General features: G+C 50.9%; 9 protein-coding genes across 9 annotated transcripts; 7 read left to right on the top strand and 2 right to left on the bottom strand.

Moving 5' to 3' along the window:
• Window positions 1-404: 404 nt before the first annotated feature.
• Window positions 405-1,689, top strand: J4E82_001332 (uncharacterized protein; the record flags this gene model as incomplete). The annotated part of the gene is made up of 3 exons (XM_051727647.1): window positions 405-462; window positions 518-1,361; window positions 1,413-1,689. The coding sequence occupies 3 exons, from the start codon at window positions 405-407 to the stop codon at window positions 1,687-1,689; spliced, it is 1,179 nt and encodes a 392-aa protein (XP_051592492.1).
• Window positions 1,690-3,233: 1,544 nt separating this feature from the next.
• Window positions 3,234-4,693, top strand: J4E82_001331 (uncharacterized protein; the record flags this gene model as incomplete). The annotated part of the gene is made up of 5 exons (XM_051727646.1): window positions 3,234-3,403; window positions 3,490-4,115; window positions 4,164-4,223; window positions 4,272-4,352; window positions 4,410-4,693. The coding sequence occupies 5 exons, from the start codon at window positions 3,234-3,236 to the stop codon at window positions 4,691-4,693; spliced, it is 1,221 nt and encodes a 406-aa protein (XP_051592491.1).
• Window positions 4,694-5,280: 587 nt separating this feature from the next.
• On the bottom strand, window positions 5,281-6,881 carry J4E82_001330 (uncharacterized protein; the record flags this gene model as incomplete). The annotated part of the gene is made up of 3 exons (XM_051727645.1): window positions 5,281-5,472; window positions 5,521-6,650; window positions 6,710-6,881. 3 exons carry the CDS (start codon window positions 6,879-6,881, stop codon window positions 5,281-5,283), a joined length of 1,494 nt encoding a protein of 497 aa, XP_051592490.1.
• Window positions 6,882-7,397: 516 nt separating this feature from the next.
• J4E82_001329 (uncharacterized protein) lies at window positions 7,398-9,069 on the top strand (the record flags this gene model as incomplete). Its single annotated transcript, XM_051727644.1, has 3 exons — window positions 7,398-8,837; window positions 8,894-8,913; window positions 8,985-9,069. 3 exons carry the CDS (start codon window positions 7,398-7,400, stop codon window positions 9,067-9,069), a joined length of 1,545 nt encoding a protein of 514 aa, XP_051592489.1.
• Window positions 9,070-10,844: 1,775 nt separating this feature from the next.
• J4E82_001328 (uncharacterized protein) lies at window positions 10,845-11,561 on the top strand (the record flags this gene model as incomplete). Its single annotated transcript, XM_051727643.1, has 1 exon — window positions 10,845-11,561. One exon carries the CDS (start codon window positions 10,845-10,847, stop codon window positions 11,559-11,561), a length of 717 nt encoding a protein of 238 aa, XP_051592488.1.
• A 3,892-nt stretch (window positions 11,562-15,453) lies between these two features.
• On the top strand, window positions 15,454-16,062 carry J4E82_001327 (uncharacterized protein; the record flags this gene model as incomplete). The annotated part of the gene is made up of 1 exon (XM_051727642.1): window positions 15,454-16,062. One exon carries the CDS (start codon window positions 15,454-15,456, stop codon window positions 16,060-16,062), a length of 609 nt encoding a protein of 202 aa, XP_051592487.1.
• A 958-nt stretch (window positions 16,063-17,020) lies between these two features.
• J4E82_001326 (uncharacterized protein) lies at window positions 17,021-19,607 on the top strand (the record flags this gene model as incomplete). Its single annotated transcript, XM_051727641.1, has 4 exons — window positions 17,021-17,201; window positions 17,251-17,915; window positions 17,980-19,114; window positions 19,183-19,607. The coding sequence occupies 4 exons, from the start codon at window positions 17,021-17,023 to the stop codon at window positions 19,605-19,607; spliced, it is 2,406 nt and encodes an 801-aa protein (XP_051592486.1).
• A 123-nt stretch (window positions 19,608-19,730) lies between these two features.
• Window positions 19,731-20,999, bottom strand: J4E82_001325 (uncharacterized protein; the record flags this gene model as incomplete). The annotated part of the gene is made up of 1 exon (XM_051727640.1): window positions 19,731-20,999. One exon carries the CDS (start codon window positions 20,997-20,999, stop codon window positions 19,731-19,733), a length of 1,269 nt encoding a protein of 422 aa, XP_051592485.1.
• Window positions 21,000-22,786: 1,787 nt separating this feature from the next.
• Window positions 22,787-23,629, top strand: J4E82_001324 (uncharacterized protein; the record flags this gene model as incomplete). The annotated part of the gene is made up of 1 exon (XM_051727639.1): window positions 22,787-23,629. One exon carries the CDS (start codon window positions 22,787-22,789, stop codon window positions 23,627-23,629), a length of 843 nt encoding a protein of 280 aa, XP_051592484.1.
• Between the last annotated feature and the right edge of the window lie 1,184 nt (window positions 23,630-24,813).

Raw genomic sequence — 24,813 nt, 5'->3', positions numbered from 1 at the left:
CTGGCCGCCTATGATCTCCACCCGGCCCTACTAGCGTAATTAGCGCCTGCCTGGCCTGGCACCACCGCGCTCCCCTTTTCTCGCGCCGCACCCCATTTGAATGCCTTTCTGCCCTTCCTCCCTCAGTCTTCACCCACATTCGCTCGCTACAGACGAACGCGCCTTCTCCATTGCGCCTCTGGGACTACTCCGTTTAATACTGCCTGCTTTACTTGTTAATTCTTCCTCTCGCTCCAGCATCTTTCCACCACGACCAAACAGCCCGCCGAACCCACGCAACTGAAACCGAGCGAGTAGTCTTAATATCCCAGGTCCGTGTTGCCCAGTCCACATTTCTCAATCGCCTCTCTCGACGCGTCCGCTGACTTTTCCTCCCAGTTACCAACCCACGCCAACTACACAAAATGCCTTCCATGATGAAGATCGCCCTCCCTGCCCTGGCTGCTGCCAGCGGTGCCTACGGTACGCTCTACGAGACTCCATTGACTGCCTCGTTGCTTGCTAACAAGTCCGCCAGCTGCTTGCAGTACGTCTGCCACCATGACCATCCAGAACGCCGGTGACGCCAGCGCCATCGCCTCGTGCTCCACCTTCTCTGGTAACATCGCCATCGCGACTGGCACCACCGACGACATCTCCCTCAACGGCGTCAAGAAGATCGACGGCAACCTCGTTGCCACCGACAACTCCGACATGAAGCAGATCAGCGCCAGCGACCTCGAGGAGCTCGACGGAGAGATGCAGCTCGATGGCCTCACCCGTCTCTACGCTGTCAACTTCCCCAAGCTCAAGAGCGTCGACTCCATCAAGTGGAACGCTCTGCCCAACCTCCAGGAGATCGGCTTCACCGCCGAGGTCACCAAGGCCAACAAGGTCGACATCCAGAACACCGCTCTTCGCTCGCTCAAGGGCATCAACATCGAGGAGGTCGACACTGTTTTCATCGCCAACAACGGTTACATTGATGAGATCTCTATGCAGCTTGGCAACGTCTCGACCTCGCTGACTCTTGCCGACAACAACGAGGCCGTCAAGGTCGACCTACCCAACCTCATCTGGGCTAGCAACCTGACCTTCCGATTCTGTGCTTCAGTTTCAGTCCCCTCCCTCGAGCGCTTGAACGGCTCTCTCGGTCTCTACAACAACGGTTTCGAGTCATTCGCTGCTCCTAACCTTACTTCCGTCGGCGAGGCTGTTGCCCTTGTCGCCAACGAGAACCTGTCCAACGTCTCTTTCCCCATGCTCGGCAAGATCTCTGGCAACCTCCAGATCGCCAACAACTCCAAGCTCATCGAGGTGGATGGCTTCCCCGCTCTTAAGAGCATCGGCGGAGCTTTCGACATGAGCGGTAACTTCACTGAGTAAGTCTTGTTTGAATCGACTGTGTCGTGCAATTTACTGACCCTTTGTAGCGTCTCTACCCCCAAGCTCAACAGCGTTTCGGGTGCCTTCAACCTCCAGTCCACCGACAACGTCACTGAGACTTGCGCTACCTACAAGCCCCTGAAGGAGAAGAAGCTCATTGAGGGTGGCTACAAGTGCGAGGGCAAGCTCATCGACCCCGCTGGTGAGGGCCACAAGGGCACCAAGCAGGGTGGCTCCGACGACTCCACTGGCGCCGCCTCGACTCTCAGCGCCGCCACTGGTGCTCTCAGCCTTGCTGCCATGGCCGCTGTTCTCCTTTTCTAAAAAGCTCATGACGCTGGCGTTCCTTAATTGCATAGACTACCCCTACCATCTGACTTTCTTTGATAGCGTATAGCATCAAGCGAACAAGCGCTGACGTTGGAGTTCAGCATCTGAGGACTGAAGGGCTTCTGGGGACGGTTTCATGGTTCAGCATGTAACAATTGTATGTATCACTTGGCTACGAGGGTCGAGCAGACTGTTAATCCGCAGTACACTTAAGTCTGCTCCGCGACATGGAGTGCAGAATTGCAGAAGGAGTTGCTTTATTTGGGATAGTGGCATGCAGTCTTTCTCTTGAACCTTGCTCGTATTCTTTGTGATGTGTGTCCAAGTTTTGGTGCTTCGATGTTTGCCAGTTATTGTAAACTTTTGTCTACTAAAAAAAAGACTTCCTTCAACCCTCACAACAGATCAGTAGCACTGAAACATGGCCATGTCTCATATGTGACCGAGATGTTATCTTGAACGTTGTAGTCCCTTCGCCGTGATCGCCGTCTAAATATGAGTGTTTGATAGGAACACTCTAGACTCCCGGACACTCCATACAGACCTCACATCAGTTTCACCTTTGTCGAGGTCTCGACGAACCTGCAATGGCTGGCGGCTCTGCTCTGGCGGTCAAAGTCACGCATGCGAGAAGGACAGTCCCATAAAGGCTCAAATCAAGGCTTGTCATGGCGAGTAGCTGCTTTCCAGGCGTCCCGAGGCGTATCACATGCGTGGTAAGACGGAAAGCGGGCTCTAACGTGCGGGCCGCAGTGGCTAAGTTCGTATAACAGATGACGTGGGTAAACAAATGGGCCTCTTTTGTAAATATCACAGACTGCCCAAGGCCAATCACGCTGCAATGATCCCATGTACCGGCGGCCTGTATAATGCAGCCTCGCTCTTGACAACCGCGGCGCAATAGATGTTGATGTTACCGATCCATGTTTTCACGTGCGCATTTTAGGATGCAGGTGGTGTCGCGCATTGGACGCAAGACAACTTGCCAGAGTACACCAAGCAGTAATAGTGGCCAGAGAAGCATTGTTGCCGGCTCACCAAGTCTTTCGGCGAATTATGAAAGAATCACAGACTACTTTATTTCCGAAGCGTCGTCATCAGCGGCACTATCGCGATTGATCTGCACTTAGCGTCATTTGCATGCTCGTCGCGCTCAACGGTAATCTGTACTGAACGAGTTGCTCCTGTAACGCAATTGCGCCTCTCCTTCACCCCATCGCTGCTTTCCTGCTCTGTACCACCGTGCAGCCAGTCAGGACCCTGCTTTCACTAGTCATTACTGTCTGTCGCTTCCGCTCTTGCTAGCCCGCCTTCGCTGCGACGTCACCCGCAACATTTAGTTCCCACCCTAAACGTCGCGCGCCCCGGCGCTCCCAACCGCCAAACTGGAGAGGCCACAGTCGCAATCGCCGCCGCTTCATTCACAGAGGGAAACCAGTAATACGGACAGCGTCCGAGCGCGTAGCTCATCGATACGCATATCTCAGGCTAGAGGGGAAGAGGTGGAGAAAGAACACGCGGGACCATTCCGACTCAACATGCTTGCAGGAAAAGGATACTCGTGGAAGGCCGCTAAAGCACGGCTGCCACCATCACGGCAGGTCATACACACAGTGCGGAACCCAAGGTTTCTGGTGTCAGTCGGTCTGGTTGCCGCGATTTTGCTGCTATGGCGGTCAATGGGGTCCGCAGCACAAGAGGTGCAGAGGTATGTCACACGATTCGTATTTACAGAGCTCCAGCAGAGGCCTCGTCATGATTCGCATCGTGCTGATGCTAATCTTCTCATACCAGATTCTACTGCTTCGGCCCCTCAAAACCTCCAATGCACATGACAGCGAACGAGAACGAAGACTGGCATGCGCATCTAAACACACCTGTGATATTCAACCACCACAAGCCAGTAGAGGTCAATTCCACCGATATTGAGCATGTAGACCTAAACAAGATCACATCGACCGTTGATGCAGCGAAGAACAAGGAGCGCGTCCTGATCCTTACTCCGCTTCGCGATGCCTCATACTACCTTGCGAAACACTTCGACCTCCTCACCTCGCTCACTTATCCCCACGAGCTGATCGATTTGGCTTTTTTGGTCGGCGATTCGACCGACGATACTATGGCTGCGTTGGCAAAGGAGCTGGAGAGAGTGCAAAACAACCCTGAAGTTGCTTTCAGGTCGACGATGATCATTGAGAAGGACTTTGGTGTCACACTCTCGCAAAGTGTCGAGGACAGACATAGCTTCGAAGCACAAGGCCCGCGGAGAAAGGCACTAGGTAAAGCCAGGAACTACCTGCTATACACTGCGTTGAAACCAGAGCACAGCTGGGTTTACTGGAGGGATGTGGACATTGTCGATAGTCCGTCCAAGATCATCGAGGACTTCGTGGCACATGACCGGGATGTCCTTGTCCCTAGTATGTGTTGCAATACCATCTTGGGGCGCTAGCGCTAACAATACACAGATATCTGGTTCCACCGCTACAAGGAGGAGAACGGCAAGATGGTCGATATCGAAGGGCGCTGTAGGTTTTCCATAACTTAGCACTACGGTCTTCACTAACGGGATTCAGTCGATTACAATTCCTGGCAGGAATCTCCCGAAGGTCTCAAACTCGCTTCCACCCTCAACAAAGATGTAGTCCTTGCAGAAGGTATCACTCTCTTCATCTCCCTCCCCACTATTTCCATTCGTTAATTCATCTTTATAGGCTATAAACAATACCCCACGAACCGCAAGTACATGGCCAAGATGGGCGATTGGCGCGCCGACAAGGATGAAGAAATACCCCTAGACGGCATCGGTGGCGTTAACATCATTGTAAAAGCAGACGTGCACCGTTCTGGCATAAACTTCCCAAGCTACGCATTTGAAAACCAGGCCGAGACAGAAGGGTTTGCGAAGATGGCTAAGAGAGCAGGCTATGGCGTTTATGGGTTACCGAATTATGTCGTATGGCATATCGATACCGATGAAAAACCTGGCAATGCTTAGTTGGGAGAGGAGAGTGAGGTAGGACAAGTGAAGGAGAGTATATACCTTGGAGTCGGGCGCACCTCGCATTAGAAACATGGTTTAGTTGCAGGCGAATCTTGGAGTCTCTTTTAGATGGGTGGATATGTAATACTTTGTACGAGTATGAGTATAGAGACCGCGGCGCAGCTGCCCTTAGACGATACGATAACGATCTCCTGTTTGCAACCATACAAGGTTCCATCCCCTGACATTGTCGTATAAACAAGCCAGCGTGTAGGTCGCGTTAAAGACAAGATACATTGATGTGATGGAATCATGGTGGACGCACAGTATTACGTGGGCTCCGTATCTTATGGTGGTTGATTCCAGGTGCATAGTATAGGCTTCTAGTATATCACCCTCCTTGAACCATACCGTTGTACACGTCTTCCCCCTCAAGCATATCTGAATCGTGACAGACGTGCCACTTCCTTCAACTTCTCGTCCCTTGCCATATTCTATGTCTCCAAGCACACCAATCATAAAGTCGAACACCCCGATAGTTCTTCAAACGCTAATAACCAAAGCACGCGCACTCAACCGCACGACAACAGTAGGAGTGGATCCTAGTGATCGTAAATGCCAGAGTGAAACTTGCGCTCGTCGTAGAACTTGGCAGTGATCTTCCTGCCTCTGAATTCCCATCCTTCATCGAAGCGGTTGACGGCGTTGAGGGCACTGAGAACTGACTGGAAGTGGATATAAACTACGCCGTCCTGGTTGTTCTCGTCTAATTGAACATGCTCAACTGGACCAAACTGGTTCTGTTAGCATGTGTACCTTCGTAACTTTGGAATGGAATTTACCTTGTTGCTGAACGCTTCACCCATGTCTTGTCGGATACCACCGTCGTTGCGTTCGGCATTGGCATCCCAGTCGACACCGTCCACACAGCCCCAAGTGACCACAACAGCGGACTCCGCACCAAACTTGCCAGGCTCGTCTTTCTGAGTGCGCATACCACCACTGACATCCCAGACCTGTTGTGACTTGACCTTGCCGTTTTCGTCGTCGAGAGTGCTTGCACCCTGTGGAACCTTGCGTTTTTTCACTTCTAGATGGGTAATAACACCATCGTTGTTCTTTCCGAGACCTTGGCCCTTCTTATAACCCATTTTGGCCATCATTGCTTCCGCCTTGCTAATCTTAGCGCGCTTGGCAGGGCGTTCTTCGCGGGATGGCTCGTTGTCTGCATCTTCCATTTGAACGTCGGAGCGCTCGAACCGGACTGGTGGTGCAGATATAGTCGCATTTGCATAGCGTACCGGTGGTGCAGAGATAGTCGCACCTTGATAGCTCGGCGGAGGTGGGGGCGGAGGGTTATCGTCGGTGACTGATGGAGGCGGAGGCGGTACGACATCAGGCTGTTGCTGGGATAGGCGCATGCGACGGGCATAAGCGTCTTCTCCCAACAGGTCAGACGAGGGAATTGCAGAGCTATCTTCGTAAGATGCAGGCGGGGCGAAAGACGGTTTGGTAAACGTAGCAGGTATTGGGCTCGAAGAAGACGCTGAATGGGAACCGTTGGTCTCCTCACTGTCGTCACGAGACTTGTACTGGGCGGCAGCTCCCCGTAAGAAAGCTGTGAAGCCTTCCTTCTTGCGCCGGTAGCCGCCACTGGCCTTGTATGCTCGAAGGTTGGAGTACCGCTCGGGTTTGTGGGGAGCTTGAGGGTTCCACTGTCCGAATATCTTGTTGAACTTCTTCTGCTCTTTCTTCCTTTGCTTCTCCTCATAATTGCGGATCCTCTTTTCTTCCATAATCGACAAGTCGTCCTCTACGGTGCTGCGATAATAGTCGATGCCATGCTGCTGGTTGTTGGCCGGACCAGAACCCGAAGAAGAGAGGGGTGCAGCTACAGGCATGGTGGCCTTCTTGATGGTTGGGCCAGCTTTCTTGGCCTGGGGACGCTTGATATTGTGTGGGTTATGGAAAGCTACACAATCACATGAGTGATGCTTCAGGACAATGGTACGGAGCAGTTCAGATAGATACCAGGTGCTTTCTTCTGTTGCTCGGCCTTGGCCTGTTCCTCTGTATATTTGACAGGCGCAGCGGAGATGGTAGCCGAAGCATACGGATTTGGAAGGCCTTTCTGGGCGTAGGGGTTTGGAAGACCATAGGGGTTGGGCAGGCCTTGCGCCTTCTGCGGCTGCTGAGACGCCATGCTAATATCGATGTGCGCGCAGGCGCGACTTGGGGTAATGCGAATGTGGCTGCCCACGTCACTAGGTGGATGGCGGCGGGGGAAGCTAGAGTGCAGAAAAATGGCTAGATTAGTAACTGTTTTGTGGATGCACAGTACATGGAGCAGAGGCGGCGGTTGAGGTTTGTGGTTGTGGTCGTAAGGCTGTTGTGAGGGTGGTGGAGTGGCAGGCGCAATGTCAAAGGCCCGCCAAGCACCCCAGCCCGCGTGTCGGCGTCGGTTCCCCACGCTAAGGCGTTAGCCGCATTACGTGTGCATACATGCAGGAACGCCCATTGCTATCCTGTCATACCAAATCCTTATCCTTGATAAGTCATTTCCATATCTCTTGATACATCTGAGCAGGCTCCGGTGTCCGCATTAGACCTTAGATTTTCCTTGCGCGTCATAGAAGCATCAAGGTACCATGGCCCTGAACCCCAGCGTTATAAGTGTCCATCTAATTGCAACCGCCAGATCCCCTATCTAGTAATCATCATGTCTCCAACCACTTTAGAACACGCCTTCTCCAAGGACTCGACATCGACCGCTGTCATCGTCCCCGGCAGCCCTGCCTTGACTGTCACGTACAAGAAGCTTGCCACCGACGTGAAGGCTTTCCAACAACAATTGGCAAAGGTCGGCGTTTCTGCCGAGGCAGCTGTGTCCATCGCACTGCCCAACACGTATGAGTTCATCGTGTCCTTCATCGCTGCATCATGGCAGAGAGCTATCGCAGCGCCACTGAACCCGGCATACAAGCAATCCGAGTTCGAGTTCTACATCGACGACCTGAGCTCAGCAATTGCTCTGGTACCAAAGGGTGCATTTGCGCAAGATGCGGCAGCTGTCCGCGCAGCAAGGAAATACAATGCCGCCATCGCCGAATGCTACTACAATGGCAGTGAGGTCGTCCTGGATGTGAAGGAGGCTGGAAAGCTTGCGGGTAAAACCGCGCCCGTCCAGTCTGCGCAGCCCGACGATGTCGCTCTCGTGCTGCACACGAGCGGTACTACTGGACGACCCAAGGCTGTACCCCTGACGCATCGCAATTTGTTGCGCACCATGAAGAACATCCAGGGAACCTATGAGTTAACACCCAACGATCGTACCATGCTGGTTATGCCTCTCTTTCACGTGCACGGTTTGCTCGCTGGGTTCCTGGCTCCCTTGGCGTCGGGAGGCTCAGTCATTGTGCCGCCCAAGTTCTCCGCCTCCGAGTTCTGGAAAGACTTCAATGAGCACAAGGCAAACTGGTATACCGCCGTCCCTACCATTCACCAGATTCTGCTGAAGAGTCCCCTTCCGAGCCCAATGCCCAAAATCCGCTTTATCCGATCTTGTTCCAGTCCCCTTTCGCCCAAAACGTTCCACGAACTTGAGAAGGCGTTCGGGGCCCCAGTGTTGGAGGCATACGCCATGACAGAGGCTGCGCATCAGATGACTAGTAATCCTCTTCCTCCCAACCAACGTAAGCCCGGCAGTGTGGGACTTGGCCAGGGTGTCGAAGTCAAGATCCTTGACGATGCTGGCAAGGAGGTACCACAAGGAAGAGAGGCAGAGATTTGTATCCGTGGTGAAAACGTCACCAAGGGATATCTCAATAACCCAGCTGCCAACGCCTCATCTTTCACCAAAGACGGTTTCTTCCGTACCGGAGATCAGGGCAAGCAGGATGCTGAAGGATATGTCATCATTACTGGTCGCATCAAGGAGCTGATCAACAAAGGTGGTGAGAAAATTAGCCCGATCGAACTGGACAACGTCATTGCACAGAATCCCGCAGTGTCTGAAGCCGTGAGCTTCGCCATCGAAGACGAGATGTATGGCCAAGATGTTGGTCTTGCGGTCGTGGTCAAAGAGGGCCATGCGCTGACTGCGGGAGAGCTGAAGACATGGCTGACGGACCGCGTTGCTAAATTTAAGCTACCGAAAAAGGTATGTCGACGTCCAATCGAACCCAGCGGTGTGATACATAATCTAACAAATGGCAGATCTTCTTCACCGATATCATGTACGTCAACAACAACAACAACAACAACAACAACAACGCAGATGAAACATGCACTGACTACGCACTTACAGGCCCAAGACCGCAACAGGAAAGATCCAGCGACGCCTTGTTGCCGAAGCGATGCTCAAGCAAGAACAGCCCAAGGCCAAACTATAGACACTTTACTAGAACTATTCCAAATTGCCATGTGCCATACAATTATACCATTCCGGGACAACCGACAGTCTCTTGGCCTAGATGTAACATACTTGTTCGACATCTCGTCGCGTGGATAGATTGGACAGAGCGATGTCAGATTTCCCCTCTATGTCTTTCGCCCCTCTCCAAAATTGCGTGAATCTGTCAACCTTACTCAAACTATCTTTCACGGTGCGGGGGCGGTGCGCGTGTATTGTTCCCAATAAGATAGCGTGTTCGCGAGGCCGACTGGGACTGGACTTCGCCTCTCTCGCCGCTGCGGATCTCATCCATAACCCTTCAAACTCAACAATGTAAGATCCTTGGATACACAAATCTCATTCTGACTCTACAGAGCAATGATGCGGCTGGTGAGTGTTCAATAGTATAGGCGCGACGTGTTAGGCGGCGTCTGTCAACGCAGATAAATAGGCTGAGTCCGCAGCACCTTTCCGACACAAATGCTGTGTTTCTTCGTTTTTGTTTGCTTTCCCATCTGCGGAATACTTTTAAACGACTCAACCGCTTTGAAGCAGGCTGTACTGCCCCTATCTTGATTCGTACTTTTCCCGATGTTTACTTTTCAACCGCCTGTCTGCACTACTCACGTCGCCCTCTAACTTTTCATCTGACCACTCCGGAGACTACTGTTTTCCTCCTGGACCACAGGATGTCCACTAGATCTCCTTTTCGTCCCATCGATAAGCCCTGCATGTAAGGCTCGATTTGGCAGGTTGCTGGCATCATCCCTGCCCGTCATGTCTCAGGTTATACATCTAGGGACTGGCACTATGCGACCCACCCAGCAATCAAAGAGTACACAAAACTCGACAGCCAGCCATATTCCCTTGGTCAGCACTTCAACGAGTCGCTCCCCAACAGTCACTACCGATACTCCAACAATAGCAGACCTAATATCTCCTAATATGCCTTCCGTCGATACAGCTTCCAGCGCCCCCTCAACACCACGCTCGTCTCAATCGTCGTTGAATGATCAATACAACACATCGCCATCTTCCACCTCATCACCACTGAGACCTCAAAGATCGAGCCTAAAGCCCAGTCTTAAATCTTCCGAATCGGTGACTATGATCTCTAATAGAAGATCGTCACCACCGGCGGTGCGGTTCGCGGAGCCAGATCCTCTGCCAAAGCCACAGACCTGGCCAAGAGCAAGACCGAAGACTATTCAGCTACCAGAACCTTTGGTCAACAAGATACCGAATCCTCTCACAAAGGCTCAATATCATCATATACCATCGTTTACAAGTCCAACTGCGACCTTGATGGAACAGATCGATAACTTCCAAGCGTGGGGAACACCAATATCGCCAACTCCCAAACGCCCAGTCTCTCTTCCCGTACGTTCAGCTGGATCGCTTAAGGTTGTTAGGAAAAGAGTAAGCAGTCTCAAAGCCAGATCGACTTCTTGTCAAGAGCCCGATTCAAGATGGGAAGGAATTCCACTACCAGCCCATTTTACACCGCCAAACGTAGGCTTGAAGTCACGAGTGGCTTCCTACCAGTCTACCAAGTCCACCAAGTCCATCAGGTCTACCAGGTCTACCAAGTCCACCAACCTACGTATCTCCACTCAGTCGGCTCCAGTGGTCTTAGAGCCTTTGGTGTCCTCGCCGCCAGGTCAATACAACCCTCTAGACCACTACATACCTTGCCTATATCCTTCATGTACCTTGCATTATACGCCTGCTCGTACGGGATCGAATTACTACCTCCCTCAGAGCCCGTATAACATGTCCCGTCTTCACGGCTACTGCCCACGCCATGCCAACCAAGATTTGAATCAGGCCAACGTATCGTGCAAGCGCGAGTACGAGAATCTACGTCAGAGCGCCGGGCGGAAGACCCTGGGCGTCATAGCTGCAGAGTTTGAAATACTGAAAGAGGGCTTCAGACGAGAACGCCGACACAAGGATGCCGCACTAGTACAAGAGCAAAAGCAAAGAGTGTTGGGTGTCCGTCCGATATCCCTAAATCAGAAAAGTAATGGGACAAAAGGAAAACCAGGAGCCCAAGAAGATGCATGGGATTGGCGCTATACACTCCGTCCTTGCACATCTTCACACTGCAAAGCCTACTACACACCTTATTCGAACCATTACACCTACTACCGTACACCGATTTCTGGCTTTCTTCCACAGGAGACTCTTTGCTCTGCTTGCGCGAAGACCGAGCTTGAAGGCTTTGTTGAGAAGATCAAAGAGAAATGGGGGAGTAGGTGTGGGTGGGATCATAAGGAATGGCACGACTGGTACGCCAATGCTTGTAATGATCGCACTATGGAGCAAGAATATTGGATCAAGGCACAAGAAAAATGCGTTAGAGAGAGGGGGCCTCCAAAATGGGTTGGCAGATTGAGGGATAGTGCTGTAGTGGAGGAGGATGCTATCGAACTGAAGAGAGAGAGGAAGAGCCTGATGAGGAAGTGGTTTGGGAGCATGTCTGCGTAACGTGATATCTTGTCAGTAGGGTATAATGATAACCGGGCTTGAGTTTGGATCGAGGCGTAGTTCATAAGCATGCCAATTGGCATTATGTTCCCCCAGAATTTACATAAGAATAGTACCGTAGCCATACATCCAGGGATATCTCTGCCTTGTCTTGGCACCAATACGCACTCTGTTGCAGTAGATTAGAGGAACGACCTGAAAGCGATGTGCAACTATGAACGTGTAATGATGGTATGTTGTTCGATTTGAATCAAGTCGAGTCAGTTGGCTGAGGGTCTTGACATCTAGTGCGGGTCGCGAAGATACTTGGGTTGGCCAGTCGCCTAACCTCATGCTCAGCAGATGCACACAAATGTTGGTAATAGACATTATACGTATCGCCCAAAATCATACTCTCCAAAGGGAGGATACGTCGCATACTCCGACAGATTCCCTTGCCATAGATATGAAACATGGTTCCGAGCAGTTCATGTCCTCCCCTGCACTATTCTTTGAGTGGCTTGGAACACATCCTTCTCAGCTCTTATTTCACTCCCAATGCATAGGTCAGAGGTGATCCATATCCTCGTCGACCAGAAGTACATGCATCAGCTGCCAGAAACCTCCCAAAGGAAATTACCCCATCATAGCTCAATACTTTCACATATTCTCTCCAGCTATTACGACAACAGATACGTCAGTACTTGTTTGCGACTGGTTTATGAAGCTTCAGAGATGGTACTGGATAGTTTTGGGATGTTCTCTATGAGAAGGTACGCAAGTACAACCAGTGGGTGCGTTGATGCTGGTATAGGTGAGAGAGAATATTAACCGAATTCGAGTCAGGAGTCCCAAGACAGTTGTGAGGCTTGTGGAGATATTGAAGAAACAAGAGCTTTCGATTGAGTAATTTACGACATGTTACGTAGGTCTGGAACAACCTGATGAGCGAGTGTCTCTTCCAGATTGTTCGATCGCTAGATTTGGTCTTCGGCTCAGTGTACAAGCCAAGGCTTCCCAATAATATCCACCGTGTTCCGGCGAGAAGAGTAGGAGATGATTTCGGTCTATGGCCAGCACATATACTTAGTGAAAAGCAAAGTAACTGTGTTTCTAAACTGCGAAGCAGCCGTGGGTATCTCAATAGTACAGAAAGCTCGTCAATCGTAGGTACAATACTGTTTTGATAACAAAAGACGAAAGCTTACAAACTTAACCTATAGTCTCTTACAAATCTAAACCAGAAGCGCATCCGTATCGCAGTTTTCGACCTGCTTTTGCCCCATAAATCGTATAAAAGGATACCGAGACACTTTTCTGGGCCACTCAACGTGGTGCCTCAAATGACATGGTACATTCCAATATATCCCTTCGATCCAGCCCAGCACCGCAGTCGGGGCATGTACACCCTGAAAGTCGACTCTTTCAAGATAAAGAATTGGTGTAAGGATAGCTTGGATCGCGATGAAGTGAGCCAGGAGAATTTGTGCAACGCTGTTATTGGGATCTATGAAGGCTTGAAACTCATCATGGGTCCAGTGGGATGGCGTGTTGTAGAGCATGACGAAGGTGGTGTATGTCTCTACCGGACTGTCATATGCATGACTGACTGTGCATACTAGTATTTCCCAATATGAAAGCTCCCAGTCCGACATGCTTAGAGCCTTGATGAGGTTGAGAGATAACGCGGCCATGTTGAGATCTTCGTGGTTAACGCAAGTCAGCGGCGACGTCCCGACGCGCATTCGCATTGTGTGGAGGTGGCCATCGTCACGGAATGCCTATATATCGTCAGTATGAGCTTCGGAACCATTCAATACGAGTGTATTTACACTGAAGATTGAGTCATCTCTCAACGACGTCTCGTCGCCTCCAATTAGATTGCACCCACGGACCATCGTGAGGAATTCTGCCATACCATCCTGTAAGTGGCTTGATTGGAAAGCAAGTGCTAGGGCTGCGGCCATTCTTGCATCTCGTTCGCAACTGGTCTTTGGAGGTGCCGAGAGGGCTTCATTGAGAGACTTCATAGCTAAGATTCTATGCTGTATGGCCTGTTCGGCTACACCGGAATGCGTAACAGCATCCAAGTGCGACGCGGCTAGCGCTAGGATCGAGTGCATGAGGTACTCATACTGAAATATTCAGCACTTCGGTTACCTCTTGGAGGTGTGGAGGAAAGTACATACCATGTGTGCAAAGCCAGGAATCGCTGTGATCCAGATCTTGTCGGCTCCAACAGGGAGGTGCGGGTAGGCTGTAATGAGAAAATGATGGAACAAACGCATATCCGCCATAGACTTCGATTGTTAGGTGTTGTGATGTTGAATGTAAGCCCAAGAATACACTCACGAAAATACCCAACGCTGATCGCGGGTTGCCTACTTCCTGAGCCTGTGGCGATGGTCGAGGTCGCTGCATCGCTTGAATGATGTTTGCTGGATACTCGCACTGCAATCCCGCCTTGATACAATGGCTGCATTCAGGGTGCCTTTCGTTGCATTTGATCCTTCTGTGCTAGTGTCAGAACGTATGTACACACACATACATACACCTGCGCTTGATCTTCTCCAAAAGTACCTCTTCTTGCAGTTGAAACAACCACGGCGTGACTTGGTATGTCCCTTCCTTGGAATTGGTTTGCGAGGCAGTGGCGGCGCACCCCCATTTCCGCCGTCCGACAAAGTTGGCGAGTCACTTGAAGAGCTTTCGACCACACCACCGCGATCTTGAGGCGACGACATTAACAATAAAGATACCAGAGGTACAAGAAAGATTTAGCATGTGCAATTCGCGGGTACGCTTCCCCTGTAGCAGTATATATTCTGCTGTGCTATGCAATAGCCCCTAGATATGAACTACGAGATCTGGGGGCTTAGACTGTGAGCGTGAAGCGACCCCGCGGATGGGGGTGGTTCATGTTAATCAGGGGACGCCAGGTGTACGGCTGAGCCCTAGCTGGCTTGCAGCACTATACTGTAAAACAAACAGCTCCGACTAATAGGATTACGATCTCGCTTAAGAGCTCGATGACCGAGGCCTCCAAAAGGATCTAGCATGCTAGGGCTCCAGATGTCTCCGGTTACTAGCCCGCTCACCGGTATGCAACCATACCGTTGGATGGCTTTGAGGGCTGTGTTACTCTCATGCGTTAACCTGTTGAGCATCTGTGATATGCAACCACTGCGGGCATACTTGCGAGCGCAAATCATAAATCGACAGACAACTTCGCCTTGATGGCCTCCAGGCCATCCCGGTTGCGTCGAGATGGCGTCGCAGGACCACCACTAGAATGCGACAACATATAAATATGGCTTTCACTGTTGCCTGTAGATGTTTGACAGACTATTTTTGCATCACGAGATGGGGACAAGCATTACAAGAGAGATCTGCGCTGATAGGTTGGCTTCTTGCTGTCGGCGTCCAAAAGACCGGTTATTGGAAGGGCCCAGAAGATTGCATGGTGTCGCCTTGACTCACCAAGCAAACGTGTACCAGGATACCTATTAACAATCGTTGGAGCTGCATGCAACTATCTCTGAGAGGTGATGTAACGCAGTGGCCACGGTAGTCGAAGAGGCGGACTGAGAGTCCGTGGGAGACCAATAGAATGGTATCGATCAACCGAGGCAGGAAGGTTTCGCGTAATCTTGTTGTCTGTAGCATGCGAGGCGTACCAGGCACAAATGATGTTCAGGCAGCGAATATGCCAAAGGAAACGCTGGCTGGCCTTAAGCTAATCGCACAGCGGACAGTGGAATGCCAAGGCGCTATCAAAGCGACCATATTGGCGGCCGTCGTTCCAGGTTTCTCCCGAGTGCCGTCCCCGCCGTGCTCCTCTTCTTACATGGTTCCCCTTTACGAGGTTGGTCCACGGCACAAAGTTTTGCGTTATCCACATTCATGGTGAAGCATGGCGGTCCTCGAAATCATCCAACTGCGTCTCAGGAAGGTGGCGGCAGACGATCCAGCACTGATACAAAGCCTGTCATCCGTCCGAGAAAAGCTGCGTACAAATTCACAGTTCTACAATTGCGTCAAGGACCCCGCTTTGATCTACATTCTAGGCATATGGCCAAATTTGGATGCGCACCAAAAATTCCTGGATTCTCCAGCTCGAGACGAGGTTCTTGGCCCCCAAGAAGACATGCTTCAATTCTGTTGGACTATGCACGTGGAATTAGATGGCATGCACACACTTCCTCTAGAGGCCCCGATACTGGCAATAGAAAGGCTTATTTTTAAGAAAGAATGCATGGAGTCTGTCGAGAAGGTCGTCGCCAGATATACGCAACAGCTTCAAAGAATGAATTCGTTCAAAACGGTATACGGCTGGCGATGTGATGCCGCACAAGAAACGCACGAAGCCCTCGTGTTCACTGGACATGGGAATGCACAAATTCACAGCACCTTCGCAGCAAAGGGAATTGATGACAACAATACCGCCATGTTGAACGAACAATTCGAAACTGTGCAAATCATACTTGGTAGAAATTTGGAGCGGAAAGACATTGGAATTTAACACTTCGAGATGGATGTCTTTCTGCTTGAGTTCTGCAATTGTTCACTTCTCACATGAGTGGTAGGGTCTTCCAATACTGCCAAGGTGGCAAAGGAACTTAAAGATCATGTCTGGTTGAAAAAGCACAACCGTGTCTGTTGTTTCTCCAAGGGTCCGGCTAGCCGGGTACACGACCCGGACAAGACTAGCTAGCCTATGGATCGCTGGGCTCCAAACCATGCATCGAAGATTATGCTCCATACGAGAAACCACTCCTTTCAGAACCAGCAATAGAGCCTGTAGTAAGCACACCTGAAATTACGATTGCATACCCACCGGCATGTTCTTACATCTTTCGGTGGTATCCATTTTAGGACAATGGTCTTGGACTCGACACACAACCAATGGGATTCGTGTGCACTTTTCTTATTGCCGTATAAGACCTACGGGTGCTGTGGTTGCTTCGTAAGTTGCACAGCAGTACAAGAAGCCGGTTGTGGGGCAGGCAGCACGGGGCGTGTTCTTGGCCTGCAACAAGGCGAGACGCTACGGCGAGACCGCTGTGCAAGGCTGAAGATAAGCTCAGAATCTTAACCCCATGTCCTATTGCTAGCGCTCTGGAGTCACCGACAATGATCAACAGATGCTACAATGCAGATGAGTCTGAGGTTACAATACCGGACAGCCGGTTTCTCTACCCCGCAATACACCCCGCTCAGACAGGGAGGAACCATCAACCTCCTAGTACAAGTAAACCTTACTATGACGATACTCGTCAGACACTTAACAAAGTCAGTGCCAGCACGCGTCGCAACCTTCGTTCACTGTGTACCCCATCCGTTCAACTTCCAAACCGTAGGAGCGACCACACGTACCGTTGACCTGTTCAAAGGGCATCGAGGTTGAAATTGCCCACCAAGATACACGCTCTTCTGCTCCGGCACAAGTGTATAGGCGGCCGCGAGCACCAAGCTTCAACATGAAAACCTTGATTCTTTGTATCCGGACTTTCACATATCTTGTAACACTGTCAAAGACAGGAACACATGCGAAGCAAATCCAAGGCTTGGATGCCCTGCGATGGATCGATCCGTTGATCGGCAGTAGGGATGGCGGAAATGTCTTCGCAGGTGCAACACTACCTTACAGCATGGCAAAAGGTTAGCAGCACGAGACAAATACCAACATCCAATGCTAAAACAAACAAAGCCGTTGCAGATGTAGATGGCGAGAATACTGGAGGGTTCTCCACCGATGGTAGCAACATCACTGGCTTCTCGGCTTTGCATGATTCTGGAACCGGAGGAAATCCAAGCTTAGGCAACTTCCCTATCTTTCCTCAAGTCTGCTCAGGCACTGATATCAACACATGCGAGTTCTCAATCGCAGCACGCGCAACTCATTATCGAAACGAATCAGTCGAAGCACGTCCAGGCTACTTTGGGGTAACACTGGAAAACGGGATACGCGCTGATATGACCGTCTCTGAACACGCTGCGCTCTTTCGCTTTAATTTCTCAGCAGCATCTATTCGAAAAGAAAGTTACGATCCGCTTGTAATGCTTGATCTGACAGATTTATGGGCGAGTCGCCAAAATGCTTCCATCACTATAGAGGCGGACGGAGGCCAGAAGGTGGGCAGAATGAAAGGCAATGCCACTTTTCTGCCAAGCTTCGGGGCAGGTTCTTATATGGCCTACTTTTGCCTGGATATATCTGGAGGGTCCGTCAAAGACTCTGGAGTATGGGTCAACGATAGGGCTGGTGAACAACCAAAAGAGCTGCATGTTACGCGTGGGTTCAACAATTTCTATGTTCAAGCTGGTGGCTTCATACGCTTCAATGGCCCACTTTCTGGACCACTACTTGCGAGGGTAAAGTCTCTTCTGTATGAACTACACGTGAAACATACACTGACTTTTTTGGTTGACAACTTAGATGGGATTGAGTTTCATTAGCACTGACCAGGCTTGCCAGAGTGCTGAGAGCGAAATTCCAAGGCCCGATGCAGACTTCGATACACTCGTCACATCGGCCCAGAACGTATGGCGTGAGAAAATCACTCCAATAGTCATCGAAACTGGCGACATGGAAGACAACATACAGACCAGTTTTTGGAGTGCGGTCTACCGTACCATGATTTCACCTCAGAACTACACTGGCGAGAACCCACACTGGCAAAGCAACGAACCATATTTTGATAGTTTCTACTGTCTTTGGGATATGTGGCGCGTGCAACTACCTTTTCTCAGCGTCTTGGAACCATTGCTCATGTCTGGTTTGATACGAAGTCTTCTTGATACATACAAATACCGCGGCTGGTTACCAGACTGCATGATGAGCACCTGCAAAGGTTGGACACAGGGCGGTTCGAACGCCGACAATGTTTTAGTTGATGCCTACGTTAAAAACATAACCGGTATAGACTGGGAACTCGCCTACGAAGCTATCGTCAACGACGCGGAGAACGAGCCTTTGGAGTGGAGTAAAGAGGGTCGTGGTGGCCTAACTAGTTGGAAAAACTTGAACTACATCCCAGTATCTGACTTCGACCCTTACGGCTTTGGCACAAACTCGAGGAGTATATCTCGATCACTGGAGTATGCTTACAACGACTATAACCTCGCCGCCCTGGCAAAAGGTCTTGGTAAGAATACGACAGCAAAGTATTTCTCTCGTGCGACAAACTGGCGAAACCTTTTCAAGGCTGATCAAACCTCTTCCATCAATGGTGTCGATACGGGCTTTACGGGCTTTTTTCAACCGAAGAATCTAAACGGAACCTGGGGCTACCAAGACCCTATTGCCTGTAGTCCTTTGACGGACTTCTGTTCGCTGACGTCCAACCCTTCCGAGACATTTGAAAGCAGTGTATGGGAGTACATGTTTTTCGTACCTCACGATATCAGGGGAGTTATCGAGTTACTCGGTGGCGATGAGACATTCCAGCGCAGACTAGACTACTTCCACACGAGTGGTCTAGCGGATATTGGAAATGAACCAGTTTTTCTCACCGTATACCTATCGCACTTTGCAGGGAGGCCGGCGCTCAGTGCCGAGAGAGCGCATTACTGTAAGTCTTCCCTGAAGGAAGAGACAAAGTCATGTGAGATAGTCTATGGCCACTAACCTGAAGCACAGACATCCCATCACGATTCAACGCCACACCCGCCGGACTTCCAGGCAACGACGATTCCGGTAGCATGGCATCCTTCACGCTCTTCAGCATGCTTGGTCTCTTCCCAAACCCAGGCCAAAATGTCTACTTTATTATTCCTCCCTTCTTCCCTTCCATATCCATTACCAATAAGCTTACAAACGCCACTGCTACTATACATAACACCAATTTCGACAAAGAGTACAAGAACATCTACATTCAGAGCGCTAAGTTGAATGGCATGGTGTATACAAAGAATTGGATTGGACATGAGTTCTTCACCCAGGGTTGGACGTTGGAGCTCGTGCTGGGAGATACGGAGAGTGATTGGGGTACGAAGATGGAGGATAGACCACCGAGTATGTCAGACGGGCAAGAGGCGGTGGATAACGGTCTGAAGGTTGGGTAGGACAAATTGGACGGACGAGCTTGATGCGCTGTGAACAAATGTCGGCGGAAAGAATTCCTTCTCTCGAGCACTCACAGTTTTCTGTAGTGCGATTATAATCATGGATTGTCTAAGTGATCGTAATCAGAACAAAGCTTTAGAAGCAACGCTTAGTAGCCATGCAGCATCTTGCCAACCGCCGACCTCTTCATTAGCCGCAGTACGTTGAGATTCCCCAGTGGTTGGTCTGCTATCTGTATCCGTAGTGGTCGCATCGCCTTGTCCACGCAGAGCTGACGCAGCGATGATCGCTTCTCGTTCGAGCTTGCGTCGCTTGGATTCGACTTCGCGACGTAGTTTCAGCTCCTCTGTGGTGAGGTTATCCAGTCGCAAGCTTCTATCTTCTTCCACGTCCTCGTCGTCGGAGCCTTCTCTATCTTCTTCAACCGAAAACAGTGTCCAACCAATGAGACGATCCATCCAACTTCCAAGCCCAAACCCGCGTTCGCGCGCCAGACGAGCGACTTCTTCTTCATCGCCGTCGCTCTCCTCATCTGCTTCGATGAAATCAGGCTCAATAAAGCGCTCATCTAGCTCTGAGATCTCGAAGCTGGCTCTTCCCGATTGCGGTTTCGATCCCGCCGACATGATTAGATCGACTCGACTACCTGCTCTACTACCTCGTCGACTCTGCCGTGCGCTGGGTACGCGAGAGCCTACGCGACTTCCTACTCTAGACATGCGTGGCGAGAAGAAGGTGGGGAAATCCGAGTCACCAAGATGTTCGCCAGAGAGTAGAGCCATACGGCGATCGTCGTGTGAAGCATGTTGTTCGTATTGGTCACTCTGTCCAACCAGACTGGTAGAGCTCTCTCGTCTCACAAGCCAACCCTGACCCTTGCTATCCCTTGTCTCGCCAGCGATTGCTAAGCCAGCGCGGTGCAGCCACTCTTCGTTTGACTCTCTGGTATGGTGCTTCACGAGAGGAGAGTGTAAGGGCAAGGGTGCTGTGCCTTTCCGTGTATGATGTCTCTTCTTCCCAGTATCTACACCTAGTACATCGTCTGCAAAACTGACACCCGGATGCAGAACGCTTGTACTCTTTGCTTTTGGTATGTCTCCGACTTCGCGAACCTCGGAATGGGGATTGACGAAATAACTCTCGTACGCATATGCTTTCTTGGGACGCTGCCGCGAACTGCTGCGGCTCTGACTAAGACTTAATACACCCGGTGTTGCCGGCGCTGACTTTTGCGCGATGTATGATGTTCGAGGGGTGCGCGTCCCTGGTTCGTCGGGTGAAGGCGGTACGGATGCATCGAGAGGGTATTTGGCGCTGAGAGGGGCTATGGAGAGATTGTGGAGGTTCGGATAGGAGCGACGTGAGCGCGAGGTTGATCGCAGTGGCTCCATATTGTTGAAATTCAGAGCAAGAAACAATGAGTTGTAATGAGGATCTAGAAATGTTACGATGCTTACCGTGTTTGGTGGAGTGACCGAGGTTCGACGGCCTGACACATGGACTCTGGGGAAGAGATGACTAGCCCTTTATGGTTAGCGGATCATCGCATGGGTTTTCACGTGAAAGTGGTGAGATGCAAAATTCGACTTGGAGAAGTGTGAAAGAAGGAAGCTGCAGCCTAAGGCACCGATGCGTGATCGATGTCTGAGAGGATGTTTGTCCGCACGAGATCCCATGCAATCGTGGGAAAAGGTTCTCGATGCTTTTCCGGCATATCCCCTTGAGCTTCAGACTCTGAGGTTATGTGGATGCGAACAATGGCGATGGCAAAGCACCTGAAGGAAATAGCAGGAGAAGTCGGAAGTGGCGGTAGTGACTATCAGCATGATTGTGGCACGGAAGCTGAGCTAAGGCAAATTATGAGATGGTTGTATATGAGTAGTCGGCCTGCTTTGTGGGCGAGTAGCCTGCTAAGCCTCGCCAACTGGCCTTTGCCGTGTACAGCAATGCTCTGACGCGCCTACTGTATTATTCACGTCTCTTATGTGCCGGTTGTTCCGTGGAGTTCTTGAGAAGATTTCTTGGTTCTACCAAGAAACCAGACCCACGGCTCCATATCGTACGAGTGGAGCGATGACGGAGCCGACGGGGTTAGGAGGGCATCAAACCTGTCGCTGAGGCTCGGGGGCGAGACGGTGTTGAGACGCGCCGTCCAAGTCCGAACCATGCGACAGACGGTGGTGGGGCGGTCGCCTTGGAGCAGAAGCGAAGCAGGCCCAGGTGCTACTGGCGCTTGCTTTGTGCTTGCCGTCATTTGGCAAGGCATGGCAAGACAAGTGCGGGGTTCGCGTCCTGTTTGCTGGTCGCTGGAGAGGGTTGCTATCACGCAGGCGACAAATTCACATGGATGAGTTATATGCTCTGCGTTCCTGCATGCAAAAAGTACCGTTGGAGAGGTGCGGCAAGTGACGTACGGAGCTTGGCGGACCCTGAGATTCGTCGACCAGGCAAACGGATTTATTCCGACGCATCTCACTCGAACCGTGAAAGGCGCGCTAGGACGACCCGATTTCTTCCACTGTCCACAACACCAGCCTTTGTTATAATCACACTACTTCTCACCCCCCGCGAACTACGGTTGCCGTTCCTTCGCTACCGCCCCGACTTGTCACCACACAAATATCCGAACACTGCCCACACCACCTCACCCACAGTACACACCCCTACCTTTGAACCACAATGAACCTCGCCGCCTCTTCGCATCACCGCAAGACGCTCCCAACATGTGTCCTGTAACCAGCCGGTAACAGCGAGGTACGTTCCTGCTCTTCCATTCGCGCTGCACCTTTTGTCACCCTCGCCCCGTGAACAGCCCCGACAATTCCAAAGCGTGCCCTTCCATTCGCCGCTGCGCACACGACCACTCCATCCGTGGTTCACAGCGCGATTGCCTACCGAGCACCCCTCAAAAGCGAGCCAGTTACCGCGCGTGATCAAATCTAACAGTGAAAAAGGCTGCCCGCGTCGGCTTCTGCCCCCGTGTCTCCTGTCTTCGAACGACTTCACATCCAGGACACTCGCACCTACTACCGAGCATATCCAGCTACTGCGACCGACACTGTGAAAGTTTGACCAAAACTTGTCCAGGCACAACACAGGCAGGGCTTGAGCATATACCTTTAATACCCTTAATACTATCCTCACACACTCCGACTCGAAGCTCTGCAGCGCTTCCAACATGTCTGTACCAAACCGAGACTCCGCGACGTCTACCAGCCATGACCAAAACGCTCAGGAAAGCGTATTATTCGAAAGGATCAGGGAATTTGTCGCCTCTCTTGGGCTCACTGCGAGTGATGGGCTTATCCAACATGCTGGCGAGACCAAGCACGAGGACTTGAAGGTTATCGTGGATCCTCAAAACCACGAGTGCTCTGTGACCTGCACAGCAGAGTCTCATGGTACTCTCACACCCGCCGTTTCCATTCGTTCGGTACCCGATCGGCTGCAGTCTCTAATTCCTCCCTCCAACTACGGTGCCGTTCTTCCAGGTTGCATATACCGCAGCAGCTACCCCGAGGAGAAGAACTACGGATTCCTCAAAGATGTTGGAATCAAAACAATTCTGACTCTGGTCCCAGAGCCACTCTCATCAGAGTATCAGGGCTTCATGAAGGAGGCTGGTATACAGCACTTCCACGCCCATATCAAGGCCAACAAGGGCGAAGTTCGCGTTGAATCGTGCGAAATGTCACGAGCTCTGCGCCTGATCATGGATCGCACCAACCATCCGATCCTCGTCCACTGTAACAAGGGCAAGCACCGCACAGGATGCACCATTGCCTGCCTTCGAAGGATTCTTGGAGTTGACCCAGAGACTGTTCGCGAAGAGTACCACACCTACGCTGGTGTCAAGGCTCGCTTCCTTGATGAAGTCTTCTTCGAAAATTTTGACCTTAACTTGGTCATGTGGATAGCCCGCCAGGAGGGCTGGGTTGCGCCTGCAATCGATGTTGCACCACCCACACCACCAGCTTCGGTCACATCAAGCGCTAGCGCAAAAGCTGTCGCTCTCGCTTGATACTTTCCTTGGTCACATTGCATTCTCAGGCGTTCCAAAAAGGTCTTTGGGTATGTCGGATCACATTGGCAAATGTTGAGGTTTCAGCGCGGCGTTCTAGGCTCGGAAGGCATACTAGGACCAGTAGGCATTGGGTACAGGATCGTGGCGTTTGAATTCAGAATGCTGTTGATTGGAGGACCAGAAAATTGTCTATATCTCCAAGCGGGATCTGTTTCTTTGGTCTGCATCCGGATGGTCTTTTCGTTGGTTTTTGTTTTGGGACTAAATGTGTCCGTGTTGATCCCGGAAGAGGCGAGAAACCGTCAGAGGCAAAAGAATGGCTATTTCCTATGTTCCATATGAAGTAATACATCTTAGCTGTGAAGCCTCGAAGCGAAAGCTCCAGTCGACTCGTCTATCTAGGCTTTCCCTGGAACCTATCTCGCTACCACCAAATCTCTTATGCCCACTATATTTTCTTTTTCTTTCTCTCTCTGCCACAATTATCTCGGTACCGTTGAAAGTGGTATGCCCATTGGTCTTTCTTTTGCTCGTAACGTCGTCAAGGGTGCTCGGGTCCCCACCTTAGCACCAATATCTTTCTTCTTCCCCACAAACCTTTTTTTTTCTAAAATTCCCGAAACTACAGATCCTAAACTGACCCTGAAGATCATGGGATTCTAGGCCTATGGACCTGACGATGACCTGTCAGATACGAGGATCCGGTATCCTGGGATCAAGGGTACAACTGCAGTTTGTGAATATGCGAGGCTAATGAGGTCATGGTGTGGACGCTAGGAGTGATGACGATGGCATTGTTCTAAGCAACTGAGAAGATGGGTACTGTGTCTTTGTTCTGTTATCTTGCGGAATAGGTCTGTGGCATAACTGTGACGTGAGAAAGAGGTTACGTGGGTGTCGTCAAATGCTACTAGTATCGGCTGATAGTGTCTCTGAAAATGTATCACAAGGAGTGTAGGCTTTCGGCTCGATGGTGTATACAAAAGAGCGATTATGTGAGATTAAATCATCCAATCAACTGCTGGACGTATGCTTGGACAGCTGCTATGTAGTATTGATTCACGATAGACCTCACACGCCATCCAAACACCAAACGACCACATCACCAGTCCTCCTCGAATCATCGTGGAAGTGGCTATTGAACCCCCTCCAACACTCCTGATACCTAGTTCCCTCAAGAT

This window comes from Alternaria postmessia, assembly GCF_024291825.1.
Source record: "Alternaria postmessia strain BMP 2775 chromosome Unknown scaffold_5, whole genome shotgun sequence".
Classification (NCBI taxonomy): Eukaryota; Fungi; Ascomycota; class Dothideomycetes; order Pleosporales; family Pleosporaceae; genus Alternaria; species Alternaria postmessia.
The sequence above is the reverse complement of the archived record's forward strand: the minus strand, read 5'-3'. Positions and strand labels throughout refer to the sequence as shown.